This window comes from Colias croceus, chromosome Z (assembly GCF_905220415.1).
Source record: "Colias croceus chromosome Z, ilColCroc2.1".
Lineage (NCBI taxonomy): Eukaryota > Metazoa > Arthropoda > Insecta > Lepidoptera > Pieridae > Colias > Colias croceus.
The window spans coordinates 16314979-16333047 of NC_059568.1; the positions used below are offsets into that span (position 1 = coordinate 16314979).

The 18069-nt window shown below is 30.1% G+C and overlaps 1 protein-coding gene across 3 annotated transcripts in view; it reads right to left on the reverse strand.

Moving 5' to 3' along the window:
* LOC123705336 (potassium voltage-gated channel protein Shaker) overlaps positions 1–18069 on the reverse strand; it is a 149312-nt gene that overhangs the window by 81252 nt on the left and 49991 nt on the right. For all 3 annotated transcript variants that reach the window (XR_006753297.1, XM_045654076.1, XM_045654077.1), the window contains exon 2: positions 5146–5433. Coding sequence is in view for 2 of the 3 variants with exons in the window: in XM_045654076.1 (XP_045510032.1) it covers positions 5146–5255 (110 nt within the window). In the remaining variant the exon portion in view is untranslated. The remainder of the gene's footprint in view (positions 1–5145; positions 5434–18069) is intronic.

Sequence of the window (18069 nt, forward strand, 5' to 3'; positions counted from 1 at the left end):
GTTAAAAAGTAAACATCAATTTCAATTTATTTCCGACTCGCTTATACGCGGTATTTCGACTTTTTGATTGGAATCTGAGGTTTTAACCGCTGGAGAACCACCATAGAACTACCACTAATAATTGATACTGAAGCGAGTCACTCTAAAATAATATTTGAATTTTGATCAAATCTAAATGAATCCCCGACATTAAAATGCAAACTTTACATTCCATAATCGCTCGAATTTATCATTAGCCGATCAAAATCTGTGACCCACATAGAAGTTGCCTGAACACAGTACGTGTAAATCTTGAATAGTTCTCTGAAATCCACGGTCGATAAGTACTTCCAAACGTCTCAGTTTTAATTAGAAAGACTGAATTTTAGTTATATGCGGGTAGCCGTGGGTTTCGGGACACATGCCTCTGGGTACTGCAGCGTCTAATGAATTTGCATTCTGGCATTGAACGTTTGCCTGCTAAATTAGTTTGTTTTGTGTCCTGTACGTGTATCTTTGGGAATAGGAATTGTTTATCTGTGATGGAATATTCAATATAGGATTGTAAAAATGTTCTGATATTGCAAAGGTTTAGGTTGTTTACAACTGGAGCATTATATTTTTGGACTTCAAATGGAAGCTAACATAATTTTTTGTAATACAGTAGGTAAAATGAATTTACCACTGCCATTTTGCTGAAAGCGTCAGATTAGTATTGGTTTTAATTGAAACGTATCATACAATGAACAAACTTTTTTATTAATAAAATACAGAAATAAGGATAATTTAAACGACCTCAAAACAAGCTGAAATCGGGCAACTAATTACAATATATCTTCTGAATTAAAACATAAAACTCGTTCTTATATTTCTTTAAAAAAGTACTGAATATAATTCAGAGCTAAACTCACTTTGTTATTTATAACAAAAAGATAATATTATGCCCATTTTATGCTTCATTATGTATTTAGGTTGAAATAAACTTAATTTAATTCATTATTATTTTATCAAACATTTTTTTTTGTGTGATGGGTCTATGGGCCAGTCACGGGTTAGACCTGTGTACCAAATTACGAATATTTAACCTTTTTTACGTCGAAATCTATCGGAAGTAGTTAAGTGTTGGTAAGGGATAAAGCAATCAGATAAATATTTATTTTACGGTATTAAATATTGTTTCAACATTATATTTTTATTTTTATTATAGTTAAAATATTCGTAAAGAAGAAGAATTGTGGCCAAAACGAAAAATTGTCTAATCCTCCTCCGCGATGAGGGAACCTGAAGAAAATTTGGCAAAGACACTGTCAAAGTATTGGTGGAAAAGTCTGAAAACAAAAAATGGTCTGACTTTTTTAAGTACCTAGGGGAAACTGGCATATAGATGGGATCCGGAGTATGTTAGATTTCTACCGACTAAAACTCCACTGTGTTTGGAACGCGCCGCGGCCGCTTCGTTATCAGTTTCCCTGATCCCAACTTCCCATACTATAAGTTTGAATAGTTTGGGACTAGATGGCGTTCTTATAATATTTCAGATTCTTTATATATTACTAGCTTACCGCCCGCGGCTTCGCCCGCTTTCTCTAAAACGATTTGAGATTTAAAGTTTTAAACTATCCTATCTCTCAAGTTGGATCAAACTGCACATGGTGTGCGAATTTTATTATAATCGGTTAAGTGGTTTAGGAGTCCATTGAGGACAAACATTGTGACACGAGATTTATATATATTAAGACTAGCTGTGCTCCGCGGTTTTACCCGCAGTGATCCGCTCCTCTCAACGTGCGATGATATGATAAAGCCTTTAGCCTTCCTCGATAAGGCTATGTAAAACTGAAAGAATTTTTCAAATCGGACCAGTAGTTCGCGAGATTAGCGCGTTCAAACAAACAAACTCTTCAGCTTTATAGTATAGATTTGTTTAACCAAAACTACGAGGGTGACATGACCCCCTGGCGATCTATGTCCCACTTTATTGTGACTCAACAAGACGTGACACAATTTTAATATTAAATCATTTACAATATGACTCATTTAATTTCTACAACTTCGGACAATTATAAAGAATTCTGTGAAACACAAATACTGAAAAGTCTCTACAAATGTTATAAACACGAGAGTAAATAATATTATATATTTCGATGTCACGAACGGGTTAATTGATTTTAATGAATAGCATAGATTCGTTCTAGGTGATAGGCTACTTTTTAAGTATTTATTAATTTAAATCATCACTGATATCATAATATGCTTATTGGTCTAATGCATAACATATTTTTATAAAATATAATTGATGTTTTAAAGAGATAACTAAAAATTCTATGTTTGATGAGGGTTAAATAGGGGATGGAAATCTTATACAGGAAGATTTCTATAAAGTCAGAAATGCACGTAAGCGAATATTTCATCTTTAATCTCTTAAACCTCGAGTAAGTAAGTAAGTAGTAGAAGCGAAGTGTGTGTTTAATTACTTATGATAATTATTAATGTTCACTAAAATGATTTCTATTTTTAACACATACCGGTCACTAAGTTAGAATGCTTTAGCATATTATATTATTAGCATTACGATTTAAAATCGTTTTAAATCCGATGTAAAACCTTGGATGTCTAATTGTGAAATATTATTCATTTTGTTCTTTTATTTATGAACCAAAAGCCTGTGCATTTGTTTCTTTTCAAATATTATGAATAGAGCATTGCAATCTACAATTCAATGTCAAAAGAAGATTATTAAATAAAAATATGCACCGATGTTTTAATTTTATACATTTATTTTAATAGGGATAAAAGCGTTTTAAATCCAGTAAATAAGCATTACATAATATTATAATCGGTGTACGTAATTTTTACTGATAAGTAAAATTTGCTGTAGCAATGGTTAGCTGAAAGTTGTCGTATTTTGTGAATTTATACATAATATTACTATAGTATACTTAGAAGATACATAATATTATGTAGTTTAATGTATGCACTGTTGGGAAGAGAGACGAAACCATTCATTTATAAAATCGTCACAAGCGCAGTAGAATTTGCGAATAAATAAATATTTAAAACGTACATTTTTGTGGAGTAATCTGACATTGATTTTAAATGTGCGTGTACGTATAAAGAGTGGTGTATGTTACGACTTTAACACGATGCGTGGAACGAGCGGGAAGTTTTGCTCATTCTATTGGAACTTTTTGGTAAATTTTGTACAAAATACAGCTGTTGGTTTGAGGAAGACTTTAATAAATATGCCACAAAACATCGGGCTATTAAAATATAATGTTGAAACAATGTTATAAATTTATAATGTTATCTACTTAATATTTTGAAATAAAATGAACATTCTTTCCCATTAATTGAATGTCGGCTATGTTTACAAACCCTTAAAATTTAAATGAAAGGATGGAAAATTAAAAATTGATGAGTAAAAACAAATCAATTAAGAACAACGAGGAAGATAAAATCTTATAAATCTAAGATAGAAGTATTACACGTCAATAGCACTCTGTAGGTGGTATAACATCGTGTTACGTGACATGACATGTGTTCCGCGGTGTGGATTTCACTTGGGTGATTGCAAGCCATATGCATTATGTTAATACCTACTGGCTATACGCTGTTCTGCTTTTATGGACAGAATGGTATATCAATGTACTATGTGCATTTGGAGATAACCAATTGTACTGGATTTAAATTCATTTTTTGTTTAATTCATTCAGAATAAGGTATAGTCGTTATCGACTTAATTATTAGTTTTTGTTTAATTTATGAGCATTCTTATGTTGTTTGTTGCTGTTGTTGTTGAATGTTACTAATATCACAATATGTTGTTTTTTGCGCATTACCTTTTCATCAAGGCGTTTTTCACTGTTACAAGTAGTGATGAAGATAATGTGCAGATGAATTGAAAAATATATTTATTTATTGGTCGACTTTTCGATGAAAGTCCAAGGACCACTGAGCTTCATATAATATTATGTTACACTATGTGTTATATGTCATGTATTCGGAGTTTATGGGTATTGGACGTAGAGCTATCGTTTCTGAGCTTTGGCTTTGAGGTCGTGTCAGATCTTTCATTCCACTGCACTTGCAATGGATTAGAAACTGTATTCCGTTTTGCTGAAAATTCACATTGTGTCTATTTGATATTCATTTCAATACAGTTAAATTTAATTGTTATTTTGTGTATTTTGGAAAGTAAATCTGTTGCAATTTTTAATTATATTAATTTTAAAATTTAATTGCAAAGCTTTTATTTTCATGAGTACTGCTAACGAATATAAAATATTATAATCACAGGCAACTTCATAGTATAATTTTTTTTTAAATAAATAATAATTAGTTAACCACGCGAAGCTGACGTTGTACTCTAAAGTCTACGCTATTAATAAAGCCTGTTTGTAGGTACCTACTTTTCCAAAATATACCTAGTATTATTAATGTAAAACAAATTGTCATCGCCTTACAAAATATTAAGTATATCAAGAAAAGAGCTTCGTGTACGAGCTTTCAAGCTGATAAATCTTATATTTACACATATGAATTACCCTCTATTTATCACATATACAGGGCATTTCAAAAATTGCTTCAACACAGAATGCCTTGAAATTTAAAATTACTGATTTAAATTCATAGATAGCTATTGTGCGGTCTGATTTCTTGACCTGCTTTTTGGAAGCACGTACCATATCTAGTGTATTCGATCGAATATTTGTTCTTATAAATATTGATCATATTATGTAATATTTTCTTTGTATTATTTTCAGATACAAAAGAAAACTTTGGCTGTACATGTATCTTTTCATTTAATTAAATGTATCAATTTGTATCTATTGACCAATCGTATAGAGTTCATATTAAACCAAGAAATGATTATTCTGACGAGCAATGATTGATGAATAGTGTACTTCAGTAAGATTAGATCTAGCTTGCATTATCGTGGGCAAAACGCACATCAACCAAAACTTTGGCAGAGCGAAATTCGGCTGAAAAATATATTGTAAACTTCAGCAGCTAGAGACACAAATATCCCAGTCACCTTTATCTAGCATCTTATCAACGTATTTAGCAGCAACATCTTGTCTTACTGCCTTCAGCAACTATAACAATGATGGATATAACATGTGATCAGATGTAGATTCATGCTTAGTATAAGTACAAAATACTTACGCCTCGGTGTTATCGTCCCGGGACTCCGAGCGCTCCGCGTTGGCCTGGCCTCGCCGGTGCCTGCCGCGCTGCTCATCGCCCAGTCCATACAAGCCGGCGACCGCCGCCATCTCGCTATACCCTAACCACGCAGCCCACCGCCGCGCACATCATAGCTACAACTAACTCTGCTAACTAAGCTACGTTAAATCTTTAACTAATTCGATTTTGGACGCCTTCATTTGATCATCACAATTGTTTTATTGTATCTTGTCATAAGTAACGGTTACGTAGGCGGTTACATCGCAACTGTTGGTTTTAAGAGTTACCTATTAGATGGTTTGAGGAAGAGTTTACCTTATCTATGCTTAATATTGTATTAACTACGTTGCCACAATTTCATGTAACTACGTACATTAATGTGTGAATTTTATCGCCAATTAAATTTATAATAATTAATAACAGAAATCTTAGAAGTCGAATGTCAATTATAAGGAATTCAGCAAATAGAAGCTCGATTAATTTTATTCGCGATCCACAAAGAGCCTTAAGATTAATTAAATCTCTTTGATAATCAAACGAAATGATGAAGATGTGTTTGAAACGGTTTCATTGTAAAGGATATAGCCGATGCAGTTTTTAAGGCTTCTTTTTATAAGCGTCGCAAAGGAGTTCAACGTTCCATGTATTTAATATTATGTGGGGATTTAAAGAAAACTCTGCCTCAATCCATCTCTTATTTTATATTTTTATCTTTGTAAAGTATAAAAGGAATAAAGCTAACATTTTAGATCGCGTATTTGGAGTTTCACAGATATTCTAAAGTTTTTAATAAGTGTGCATTTCCTGTTTTCGTTTTGGAACATAGAATAAAGAATTCTCTTTTAATAAGTTAATAATTATTTCACAGTAAGTGAAGTGAGTGAAGAGATAATTACTCAACAGTTAATTATTATATTTTCACATTAAGATAACTGTAGTTTTTCTAAAGCCAAATATATTATACTATTGATACTATATGTATAGTATATACTTGTTTAAGCTTTAATAAAAAAAATTGTTTTCTATCTGTCCATACTTTCATCATTATCAAATTTGCTACAGTGTGTCATATATTGAGACAATTTTCTTCAAGTCTTTGTTTATAATATCGTTTGAACTAGGGTTGTACAAAATAAATATTCCGCTAGATACTTGTATATAGGTTCCATACCAATCACTATTTCCTAGAACCCAGACTCTCAATAGATCTTTCTGAACGGATTTACTTTCAATCTAACCTACCCTAATATACGTTAGGGTTGTCCAACGTTAGATATATGGATGCCTTTTTATTTGATTAGATTTTTGTCCGCTATATTGTAAATAAAAATATAAAGGGCTAAACAAAAAAATATGCTAATTTCGTGACCATTATTTTAAATTGAAAAGTAATGTATTTAGATTTTTTTAACCAATATAAAAACCTTAGAAGAAATTTTAACGTATTGACAACGCTATTATTATGTACCTAAGATAAACAAACGTTATTTTTAACCGACTTCAAAAAAAAGGAGGAGGCTATCAATTCGGCTGGTATGTTTTTTTTATGTATGTACACCGATTACTCCGAGGTTTCTGAACCGAATTACGTGATTCTTTTTTTGTTCGATACGGGATGGTGTTGAATTGGTCCCATAAAAATTTTATTCGGATAGGCTCAGTAGTTTTTATTTTATGAGCATTTTTGTCTGTATTTGTAAATGTTGCAAGTGCAAGTTTGAAGTCGGTTGTTTTTAACGCAGTTATCACTTGTTAATTCGAGTTTTACGTCAATTAATATGAAAATCTATTATTATATTCTATTCATTATAAAAATCAGTTAGTAGTTTATAATATAACAACTATCAACTACTTACTGTGGCGAAGTCTAAACAGGGCGTAAACTTTAATTTTGTATTTTGGTTACCATAATGTAAAGGTCACTTGTATACGGTCAATAACATCAGTTAACGACTGACTTTGAATGTGTATTTTAACTGAACAGTTGAAAACCTTCACCACATTTTGAACTAGAAGAAATTTTATTGAAATTAATGCATTTATAGTTTAATTCTAGTTTAATGATTAATATTAACACTCTATTATGTTTACAATTTTATTTTATATATTCTTAAAGGGTATTCGTTGTAATAAACCAATATCGAACTATCTGTATTGTTACTCAAGCTTTATTGCCGTGGATATAAAAATATTCGATTTAAAAATAGCAGTTATTATAAAAACAATTATGTATGTTAACATTACTAAATACAAATCTATAAAGCCACGTCAGACGCAATATACATCACGAATATTAACAATTAACTTGAATCCAAGAGAATCTCTCTGATATAATTTACATTATAAACGGAATAATTTTAAATTAACATATAAAACCTCTGCCATTTCAGTTGTCTGGTATCTGTTCGAGCAGACGTCCTGGCAAAGCCTGCTTCTGAATGCAATCCCAGCCTTTGTTTTAACAATAATTTATTACACCGTTAACTTACTTATACATAATATCACTGAATCGAATCTTAATTACAAGACTTCTTGTGTCATATCCTTGAAAATATTGAACGTGAAATAAGCGAATTTTGCCTTTATAATCGTGTTTGTTTATGATCATGAGAGTTCAAAAATGACTCGATTTTAGCAACTTTTGTCGACCTAGATTAAACTCTATTTCTTTCCAAAATTTATCTTCCATTGAAGCTTAAAGTTACGATATTAGTTTCTCGATTGCATTTTTAAACAAACTACATAATTTTAAAACATTGTAAACAAAAGAAATTAAAAAAAGTTGCTTACTAGACGATGTGTTTAATATCTTACGTAATAAGAAATCAAGTGTGTAATTTTCAGACAATACGGCTAGCTCGTAATAGTTCCGGGCAATTATAGAATTGTTGACAAGTTCAATTAAGAGGGAATCCGTAGGAAGTGATTATTGGTATCGGTCTCCAGACACCTAATTCTACCACACTGTTAACATATATTGCCTGACTATTATTTTATCGTATATTTAAGATTTCTGCTTGAAATATCTATATAGCTATAATATAGTATAAAACAAAGTCGTTTTTTCTGACCTTTTATTATCCCTTTGTACGCTTAAATCTTTAAAACTACGCAACGGATTTTGATATGTTTTTTAAATAGTTAAAGCGATTTTCAAAGAAGGTTTTTTTATATAAATTATTAGGTTTTAGACAAAGCGAGCGAAGCCGCGGGCGGAAAGCTAGTAAGTATTAAAGTAGTCATTAAAATGGTATAGTAAGCATTAAGTATAGGTATTTATGTAACTTACAGAGTATTAATTGAAAAGGTATAGTGATTTCTGCTTGAACTGTAGTCATTTACATAACTAATAGTGTTTTAATAAAAAAACTGACGTTTCTGTTACGCTCTCATAACGAAACCAATTAGCTGATTTTGATGACACTTAACATGGAGATATTTATAAATGCAAAAATTGCATCTTTTTCGTAAAAAATACGCTATTAATAAAATATTTTTTTACTATCTAGACAAGCATAACAGAATCCTATTTGTAGAAAGCAACTAATAAGTAGTAACTTTAAGGTATATGTAAACTACAGGCCATTATAATTGCAATATTTTTAAATTAATATCACAGACTCATGTAAAAACATCCAATTATAAAAAGTACACGCAAACTAAGTACGAATCAAAGCAATTTGATCTTAACTCGACGTGCAAGTAAAAGAGATCTGATTAAAAATTTATTCCAAGTTTATTTGAAACTACATCTGTAAAGGCTAATGGGAATGGATAGCTCCCAACTTCAAAATGCACAAGTAAAGACTGGTTGTATATTGAATATCTTGACTTTCTGAAGGTAAAGAGCAGGAGGTATTAGGAGGTAAAGGGTGGTTCAATCAAATATGGAAAAGATTTTGTGAAGAATGATGGGTTGATTTAGAGCCGATTTAACAATCCTTGGTTAAAATTTATCCCTCCAATAAAGTATTACACGAACATATTAAAATGTCACCTGTAAACTGTCAAATACGGACAATTACAATACATTTTTGAAATGTTAGTTTAATACGTTATTCAATGATTAAGTTTTAACCAAGGATTAAAAAATCAGCCCTTAATATTTTTATCTGCTGACTAGTTTCTAAAATAAGTAAATTTCGAAGGTATAAAACCTTACGCAATTAAGTCTGGATTTATCTAGTCTCAAGTGAATAGTAATTGAGGAGTTTTATTCGCTTAAATATTTGAAAATGTTCATTAATAGCAATTTTAAATTAAAATTAATTGATCTAAAATAAATAAATAACATTTTAATTCCAATAAAATGTAGAAACTGAAAGTATCCGATGCATGTACGTAAATTAATTAAAAGTGAACTTCTAAAGTGGCGTTCAATGAGTTTTTTTCATAAAAGCAGTAACGATATTATTTTTAACGAGAAATATAGAAATTTAAGGTAATATTATAATTGTCTCACAGTTCATATCAATTCAATAAAATAAAATAACAAAATTTGTGATCTGGGGCCCCACAGATATAATAAACTTTCAAATGTTATAAAAAAGAGCGTGTGTACTCAGCTACTTGCAGCAAATGCAGTGAAATTTCTATGGCCAGATTCAAAGATACCAAAATCGATGCCTTAGTCCATGATCTGATGGTATTGCCATGACGCGACCTTGAAATTTTACTCGATTTTAAAAAGAAGTTTATAAATCAATATATAAAGAGTGTCAATAAATAGGACAGTTTAAAAATCACAAAGTAAAAATAAAGGCAATCTCGCGTTATTAAAAATATTAAGAAATCCTTAGAGCTGCAAGACTTTAATGTTATTATAAATTTTCGAGAATTTCAGCAAAGTACAAAGGGCTCTTTAATCGTTGTTTTGTAGTTTAAGCTTTCTCCTGGAGCAAAATATTATGTTTTCCAATCAACTATAAAATACTTTTGACGTCGTTTCACAAAATAAGCTTATTACGTTGAACATAAGTATAATAATGTTTTAATCAACTTGTCAGCCAATCACTGTTTATTATTTAGAAACATAATTATTAGAACTAAAAACTTTCTTTTCCAGATGAAATAACATGTAAAAGATACATGAAACTTCCAAACTTAATCAATGTAATATTATTTGTATAAAAGAAACTCGTAATACGTTAGTAAACTCATCAGACAGTAAAATACTGTGGTAAAAGTAACAATACGATACGTTTCTATTCAAAATTGAATGAAAACTTTTTACTTGCTAATGAATATTTTTAATCTGTGAGTTTCTTGAGGGCTCTTTTCTGTATCTGCCTTCCGTACTGAGGAAAAAAAGACGAGCGAATTCGTTTCTTTATAAGAATTATATAATATATAATCAGTCTTAATTATATTAAAGGTCATTAATACGACACATTAATTCAATGTAGGTAACAAAAAACATGTTTTGTTTTATTAATTAAATATTATATTCTTCGAAATATAATAGGCATTGTTATTTATGTATCGGTTTGAAAATTCATAATATATGTATTATTTTATGAACGAGATCTTGCATATAGCAAACATATACTCAATATTTCCTAGATATTAGATAATCTAAAGTGCATTCAAGTAGCGATAGATTTCAAAACGTGCTTAGATACGATGTGAATAACATAGAAGATCGACATTCTTATTAAATAATAAAACAAATGTGTTTCATAACAATTTACATAATAATACTAATATTATAAAGCTGAAGAGTTTGTTTGTTTGTTTGAATACGCTAATCTCAGAAACTACTGGTCCGATTTGAAAATATCTTTCGGTGTTATATAGCCTATTTATCGAGGAAGGCTATAATTTATCATCACGCTAAGACCAACAGGTTACAGGAGCGGAGCAATGCGGGTAAAACCGCGGGGAACAGCTAGTTCATGATATTTCTTTTGATTCGTTTAGGTACTAAAAAACTCCGATGTAAAAAGTAGTCTATAATTTGCCCAATGTCATAACCAATTATTGTAAAATAAACTAACACACTTTCACAATGCGTTATTAATAAAAAAAAACTATTTGCCAAAAATCAATTAATTTAATACATAGGTATATTTTACATCTATATAAGCAATATATATAATATTTACATAATTTTTGAGTATACGTTTCAATGCATCATACATGAAATTTCGTCTACCGATCTTTGCCCATATAAACTACTATGCCTTACAAATGACTACTTCTATAAATACTTGCACATAGTTAATATTAGAGCTTGTTCCAACCGGCGACAGCACTAAATTGTCACTCGGAAGAGCACAACATTAGAGTACGTTACATCGGCACTTTTGTTAGCTACATATATCATGGAATAGCACATAGTTACTAGCCATTGAAATAACCAATTTAATTTGATAAAATGTGTAAAGTCAAATTCATTAAAAAAATCAGAATTCAATTCATTTAATCAAGTATTTTATTGATTCGTATTAAAAACGTAACATAAACACTTACGTTAACTGATTTTAAACGCGATTTATTTACCTTAGTAAAAGTGAGTAATTTGGAGCTATCGATTTAACGTTTAAAAAAACTACTATAATGCGTATAGTTAGATATTAAGTTATTTTAAGAAGATATGTTTTCTATAAACAAATTCATCTTAGTAAATCCACACAAATATCCACATAACATCACAAAAGCCGTTTAAATTACACTCAATTAATCCGCCATTTTGTAAAAATCAACAATCTATTAAGCTCAAACGATTTATGCTTTGCAGCAGAAAGATAACGAGCAGAAAATAGCGAAAGCCTCAGCACAATATCTAATAAATTGATGCAATGTATTTTGCTAAAGAATCCCGTTGAAGTAAACAATTTTCTGGAGTATGCATTTTATATCAGAGCATTCGTTACAATATATCACGCTGCCGCATGCTGTGTCAGCATTTTGTCGGTGCCGCCCATATTTTATTTGCTATCAATGTTTTTTAACTGTGGACAGATATGTTATTGCTATCTGATGTTTTATGTATGGGAGTAATTAGTAATTAATTGTAATTAAAATGTATTACCATCACAAAAGAGGGTCCGTCTACGTCTTTAATGATTAGTTCCCTATTTAGTAGGGTTTAAAAGATTAAAAAAATGTGATTTTTCAATTTATGTCTAAACCACAAACAATACTCCATTTATAAGATAAACGAATAACCAAAGACTAATGAACACCCCATGTTCGTGTAACATGATGTTAGATCTCCAGGGCTTCGAAGTGCTAATCCAATTGGGTTGAATTGTACCTAACCATAGTCTAACAATCCTATTATTTAACTATCGTAGTATGCAAGGGCAAGGCTTTATTCAGATTGTCATAAGTTTACATCGAATTATGGTGTTACAAGTTGTTTAAAAGACTTTGAGTGGAATATGTATGGTAAAGTATATGTTGGAATATGTATTGTAAAGTATATTATGTAGTATGAAGGAGTGGTTACGAGAATGTTTCTGATGGTGCAGTAGTTATAAACTGTTGTAGAGTTTAGAATTTAGATGTTCGCTTCTGAAAATATTGTATGATGGACTTGTAATTGTATATTTATGTTTTCTTTTACCTATTATTTATAATTTACAATGCTATTCATGTGTGTGTTGGAATAAATGGTTTCTCTCTTTCTTTAATTATCACTACCTACATAGTATATAAAACAAAGTCGCTTATTCTGTCGCTATATAAGCTTAAATCTTCAAAACTACGCAACGGATTTTGATGCGGTTTTTTAATAGATAGAGTGATTCAATAGGAAGGTATTAGTATACTATAACTTATTAGGTTTTAGATAAAGCGGGCGAAGCCGCGGGCGGAAAGCTAGTATTATTGTGTTTTACTTTTATGAATTTATAAACAGTATCTTGTTTATAATGATTCGGTAGGCACACTAATGGTTTAATTTTTCTTATACTGTCTTCTTGCACTAAGAAATTATTAATTTTAAGACATAATTATTAGTGTGTAAAAATATCAAGTATAATAGAGTAAAGCCTTACAAATTTTATTGTAACATAAACACCAATTACTGATTTATAAATAGATCTAAAATTTAACTTTAGAAATTTTACGACCAAGATTAAAAATCTTCGTTATTACGAGACTAGAAGCATAAAACATACAATATTTTCTGTTTGTTGTACGTTCATTGTGTAATCAAAAATAGCAAGTCTTTAGAATCCTCCGTATTTACTAAGGAAATCCCTAACGAGCGATGTTATACACTAACAAGGGATGTTACAAGAGTTATATAAATATAAAATGAAGTTCCTATATTAATATATTATTTTAGTAGTCTAGGAAAATGTAACGAAGAAAAAACAGTCATTAACCATTCTGAATATTGTTGAATTTATCTCTTATATTTTTTTGTAATTATTCTGTGAGTACAAAGTATACATTTGAAATGACATACGTCATTTAATTATCTTAGATACTTGTCAAATTATCAACCGTATGACGAATAGAGATTCCTACTGTTTTTAATTCGGTCAAGATAATAAATATAATTATTATTAGATTATTGTGTTATTTGAGTTGAATATCTATGGTATATTGGTTTCATTCAGTAAAGGCTAGCACAATTTCATTCTCGTAGGAAGTGATGCCTTCTAAATGAATGCAAAGCATAGAGTAAGAGGATTACGGGGACACGTGAATGAAGGTAATAATATAATATATATAATAGGTAGGGACGTGATCACTGTGACTAATGAAGTAACAGTTAATCACGTCGCAGTTATAAATAACAGTATGTCAATAGATAAAAATATCTATCCCTAATGTAAGCAAAATGAGCACAATGAACAGATCAAGAATACCTACAGTATACATTTTTTGAAAAATTAATATTACATGCCAGAAAAACGCGTCAAAAAATTTAAATATTGACTTTTCAGATAAGTCGCTAATTGAGTATTGATTTGTTGATTGATTTTTGACTATTCACTGTTTTGTATATAAAATCCAGCTAATTAGCTCAGTAGGTATTCTATGTCAGATTTTCATGTAATGCGTGTTTATGTTTATTATAATAAAAAATATTACAATTCAAAAATCATAAATCACCGGTGATTTTTAATCACATAGAAATCACTATGACGCAGTAACGGGTTTTCCCGCCATACTCGTATTAAGTACAGTCGCTATGTAGAATAAAGTATTAGGGACAAAAATAAACATAGCCTTTTAAGACTTTTTAATCTTTTAAATATTTAAATATACGTTAGGGATGAACATTTAAGTTAATAAGTAAAAGGTGCGTGGGATGATTTAAAATTAAAATTATTCATAACAGTAAAAGCTATTTTTAAATTACCTAATAATAGTCTTCAAACAAGTCTGAAATCAAAAATCTAGTAACAGATTAAAATATTGCTGTTTACTATAAAACTGGTTAAAAATGCCTCAAGTAACAATTTTAATTTTAAAACAACTGTTGTTGGAAATTCCGATATTATCGTCATAGAGTTTCTAAGTCTTCACGCTACAAAACGCAAGTCATGTCATTCGAAACAGTTTCAGATTGAACCGATAATCAAAACGCCATTTTGAATTAATATACAGGAATAAATTTGTACATGAACATGTTTTTCTAAATGTATAATACCACCCGGATATTATCCATTTAGAAAAACATGTTACAACTCAGAAACTAAGTATTTTAACGGATTTTAAACGCAATTAATTTAGTCTCCGTTAGGATGATAATATAAATCGCGTTTAAAATCCGTTCAAATATTTAATTTATTAATGTAAAATATCCGCGTTAAATCAAACATAAATACTATATTAAAACTCACTTTGTCGCTAGCCAATATTCAATATATCTATCACAGTGTATACATCGTCATACATAATATAGTAAAAAATAAATGAGTTTAAATTCTTGGTTTAAATCGTATTAAATGTCAATCTATTCTACTTTCATCGGAAAACGGTTTATTAATAGAAAGAGTTGAAGCCCTACGTATTCAATGTCACAACATTGCAAGCGATAGCCCTATGTAGCCAAGTCATAGATCACATAGAGCAAATACCGAGTAACTTCCCGTGTATAGATTAGGCGCAAAGCACTCAATAATGTACCATAATTCTCTGACGCTACCGGTTCTGCAGTTGGATATTCGTAATAGCTGTTAATGTGTTAGTGCTTTATTGCATATTAACTATTGCATTTATTAACCGACTTCAAAAAAAAGGAGGGGGTTATCAATTCGGCCGGTATATATATATTATTTTTTTATGTATGTACCCCGATTACTCCGAGGTTTCTGAACCAATTTACGTGATTCTTTTTTTGTTCGATGCGGGATGGTGTCGAATTGGTCCCATAAAAATTTTATTCGAATAGGCCCAGTAGTTTTTATTTTATGAGCATTTTTGTCTGTAGGTATTTGTAAATTTTGCAAGTGCAAGTTTGAAGTCGGTTGTTTTTATCGCAGTTATCACTTGTTTATAGAAATAAGCTTTGCTTACAAACCTATCTTTCCTCTACATTTACCGAAAAAAAGTTACTTTGATAGATTTTGTTTCTATTATTAATAAATAAATATAATAAAGGACTTTTATTTGTATTTATGTGTATGAAAGCAATGAAACGCTCCAACGAGATTAGATTTCGTCGGACATCTAGTATATTGAACCTTGTTTATTGAGAATTAGTACAATCGTTTCATCCTATTTACTCTAGTGAATCTAATAATATTTATCGTCTAGGTACATAATATATAGTTAGGTCATACTACTTTTGTAGTTAAAATTGCAAAGACTTGTTATATGTTATAATCAATCTTTGAAGTAACAACTTATATTGTATGTCAATAATTATTATAGACAAATCTCCACGGGTTGAGCACGAGCAGCCTAGCGAAGCAATTGCTGCGCGAAGCAGTCGGCCACTTTGAACTAGCTTCAGGTTATAAAATACTATATTAAAATGACACGAATTTTAAAATCTAAGTGTATCTAGTTTATTAAAATCTGTGTTCTATATCGCTCGACGAATATGCCTCAAGGGTTGAGCGTCGATGGAGTGCCGGCCGCGGCGTGATAGATTGACTTAAGATGATAATATACGCTTTCAATTTTACTATGTTGCATACAATTTTACTGCGTTTTCTTATGAGATCAATCTTAAGTGATAAGGCTGCTTTCTGTGCTGTTTTTCTTTTAGAATAAGTTTTGTTTGTATTTTTTTTGTATTGTTGGCAGCGCAATAAAGAGTTTATATAAAATAACAATAAATAGATGTATTTTCTATATCATATTGTATAGATTATTCTTAAGTATTGTTAAGATGTAAGGAATAACGTAGATACTTGTAGACTCGTAGCGTTTGCTACGAACATGCTACGAACGATTACATTACACAGGTTTACTTTTTATTTAGAAATCTGTTTTGATTGATTTATTGGTGGAAGTACATTGTATAGGTAGTATCTTAAAATACAAAATTAATCATTATAAGCTACACAAAACTAGTTTAGACTCTTATTATATAGGTATTATTCATAGTAAAATTATAATTTACTTAACTAATTCATTATTATTATCATTTATTAAAATTTCATTATAAAATAGAATTCAAATAAAAATTAACTCAAATTGAAATCCGTAACAAATTTCTTTATTAGTTGTATGAAAGTCACAGTCTGCCAAAACTGTCCCGTGCACGTCGTTGGACATAATTAACTTGAATATATTTGGCTCTTTTAAAAGAGAAAATATTGCATTTTATATTTACGTATGTATCTGTCATAAAACTCCACAATGGTCTACTACTTTTTACGACAGATAATGGAAACGATTTTAATCAAGACAACATATTTAATCCTTATCCAATTTAATAGGTACCTAAATACCATAAAAACATAAAATACTTAAATGTATCGTTGATTTAATATATACTAATATTATAAAGCTGAAAGTTTGTTTGTTTGTTTGTTACGCGCTAATCTCAGGAAATACTGGTCGGATTTGAGAATTATTTCCGTGTTAGAAAGCCCATTTATCGAGGAAGGCTATAGGATTTTTATCATCTCACTAAGACCAACAGGAGCGGAGTACTGCGGGTAAAACCGCGGAGCACAGCTAGTGTTGATATATAATATGTCCCAGTACAGCATATTATGATGATTTAATAGATTATTTTCAAAGATATTACAGATTTAAAAATTGTGAAGCGTGGAGTACTTAATAACTAGAAAGATAAATTGTTATACTAAATTAATTATTATTATGTAACTAAGGGCCGATTTTTCAATGCTTAGATAAAACTTATCCGTCCAATAAAGTATTACACGATAATATTAAAATGTAATAGTAAACTGTCAAATACGGGCAATTAGAATACGTTTTTAAAATGGTAGTTTTATACATTATTTGACGAATAAGTTTAATCCAAGCATTGAAAAATCGGCCCTTAATAATAAATATCAACAAACTCTACTAGTTAGGTACATTATTTTATAAGATATTGGACCTCTTCAAATTCGTATTTGGACCTATAGAAACAATCGCGCCATTTTTCATATTATGAATAAATAAAACAAGGAATTATAATAACCTGTTGCCAGTCGTAATAAATCTGTTTTAAATATCAGATAACATTATTATTAGTGTAACCAATACTCTTGGTTATTGTTACCTTTATTTATTTACAGTATTTTATTTGTACGGAAACTTTCGTTACATTTGTTTTTCTCGGAAGAAGATTTCGGCTTTGTTCTAAAGAAACCACTCTTCGTCTTTTTATATCCATTTGTCTAGAACTTTTTTGTGTTTATAATTTTACACGAGTATTATATACATATTTAGAAATTACATACTTTTAAGTCAGCCTTCCCGTGACCATACTCGCTGTTAAGTGTTCGAATTGTCGAGTAAAATAATACAACG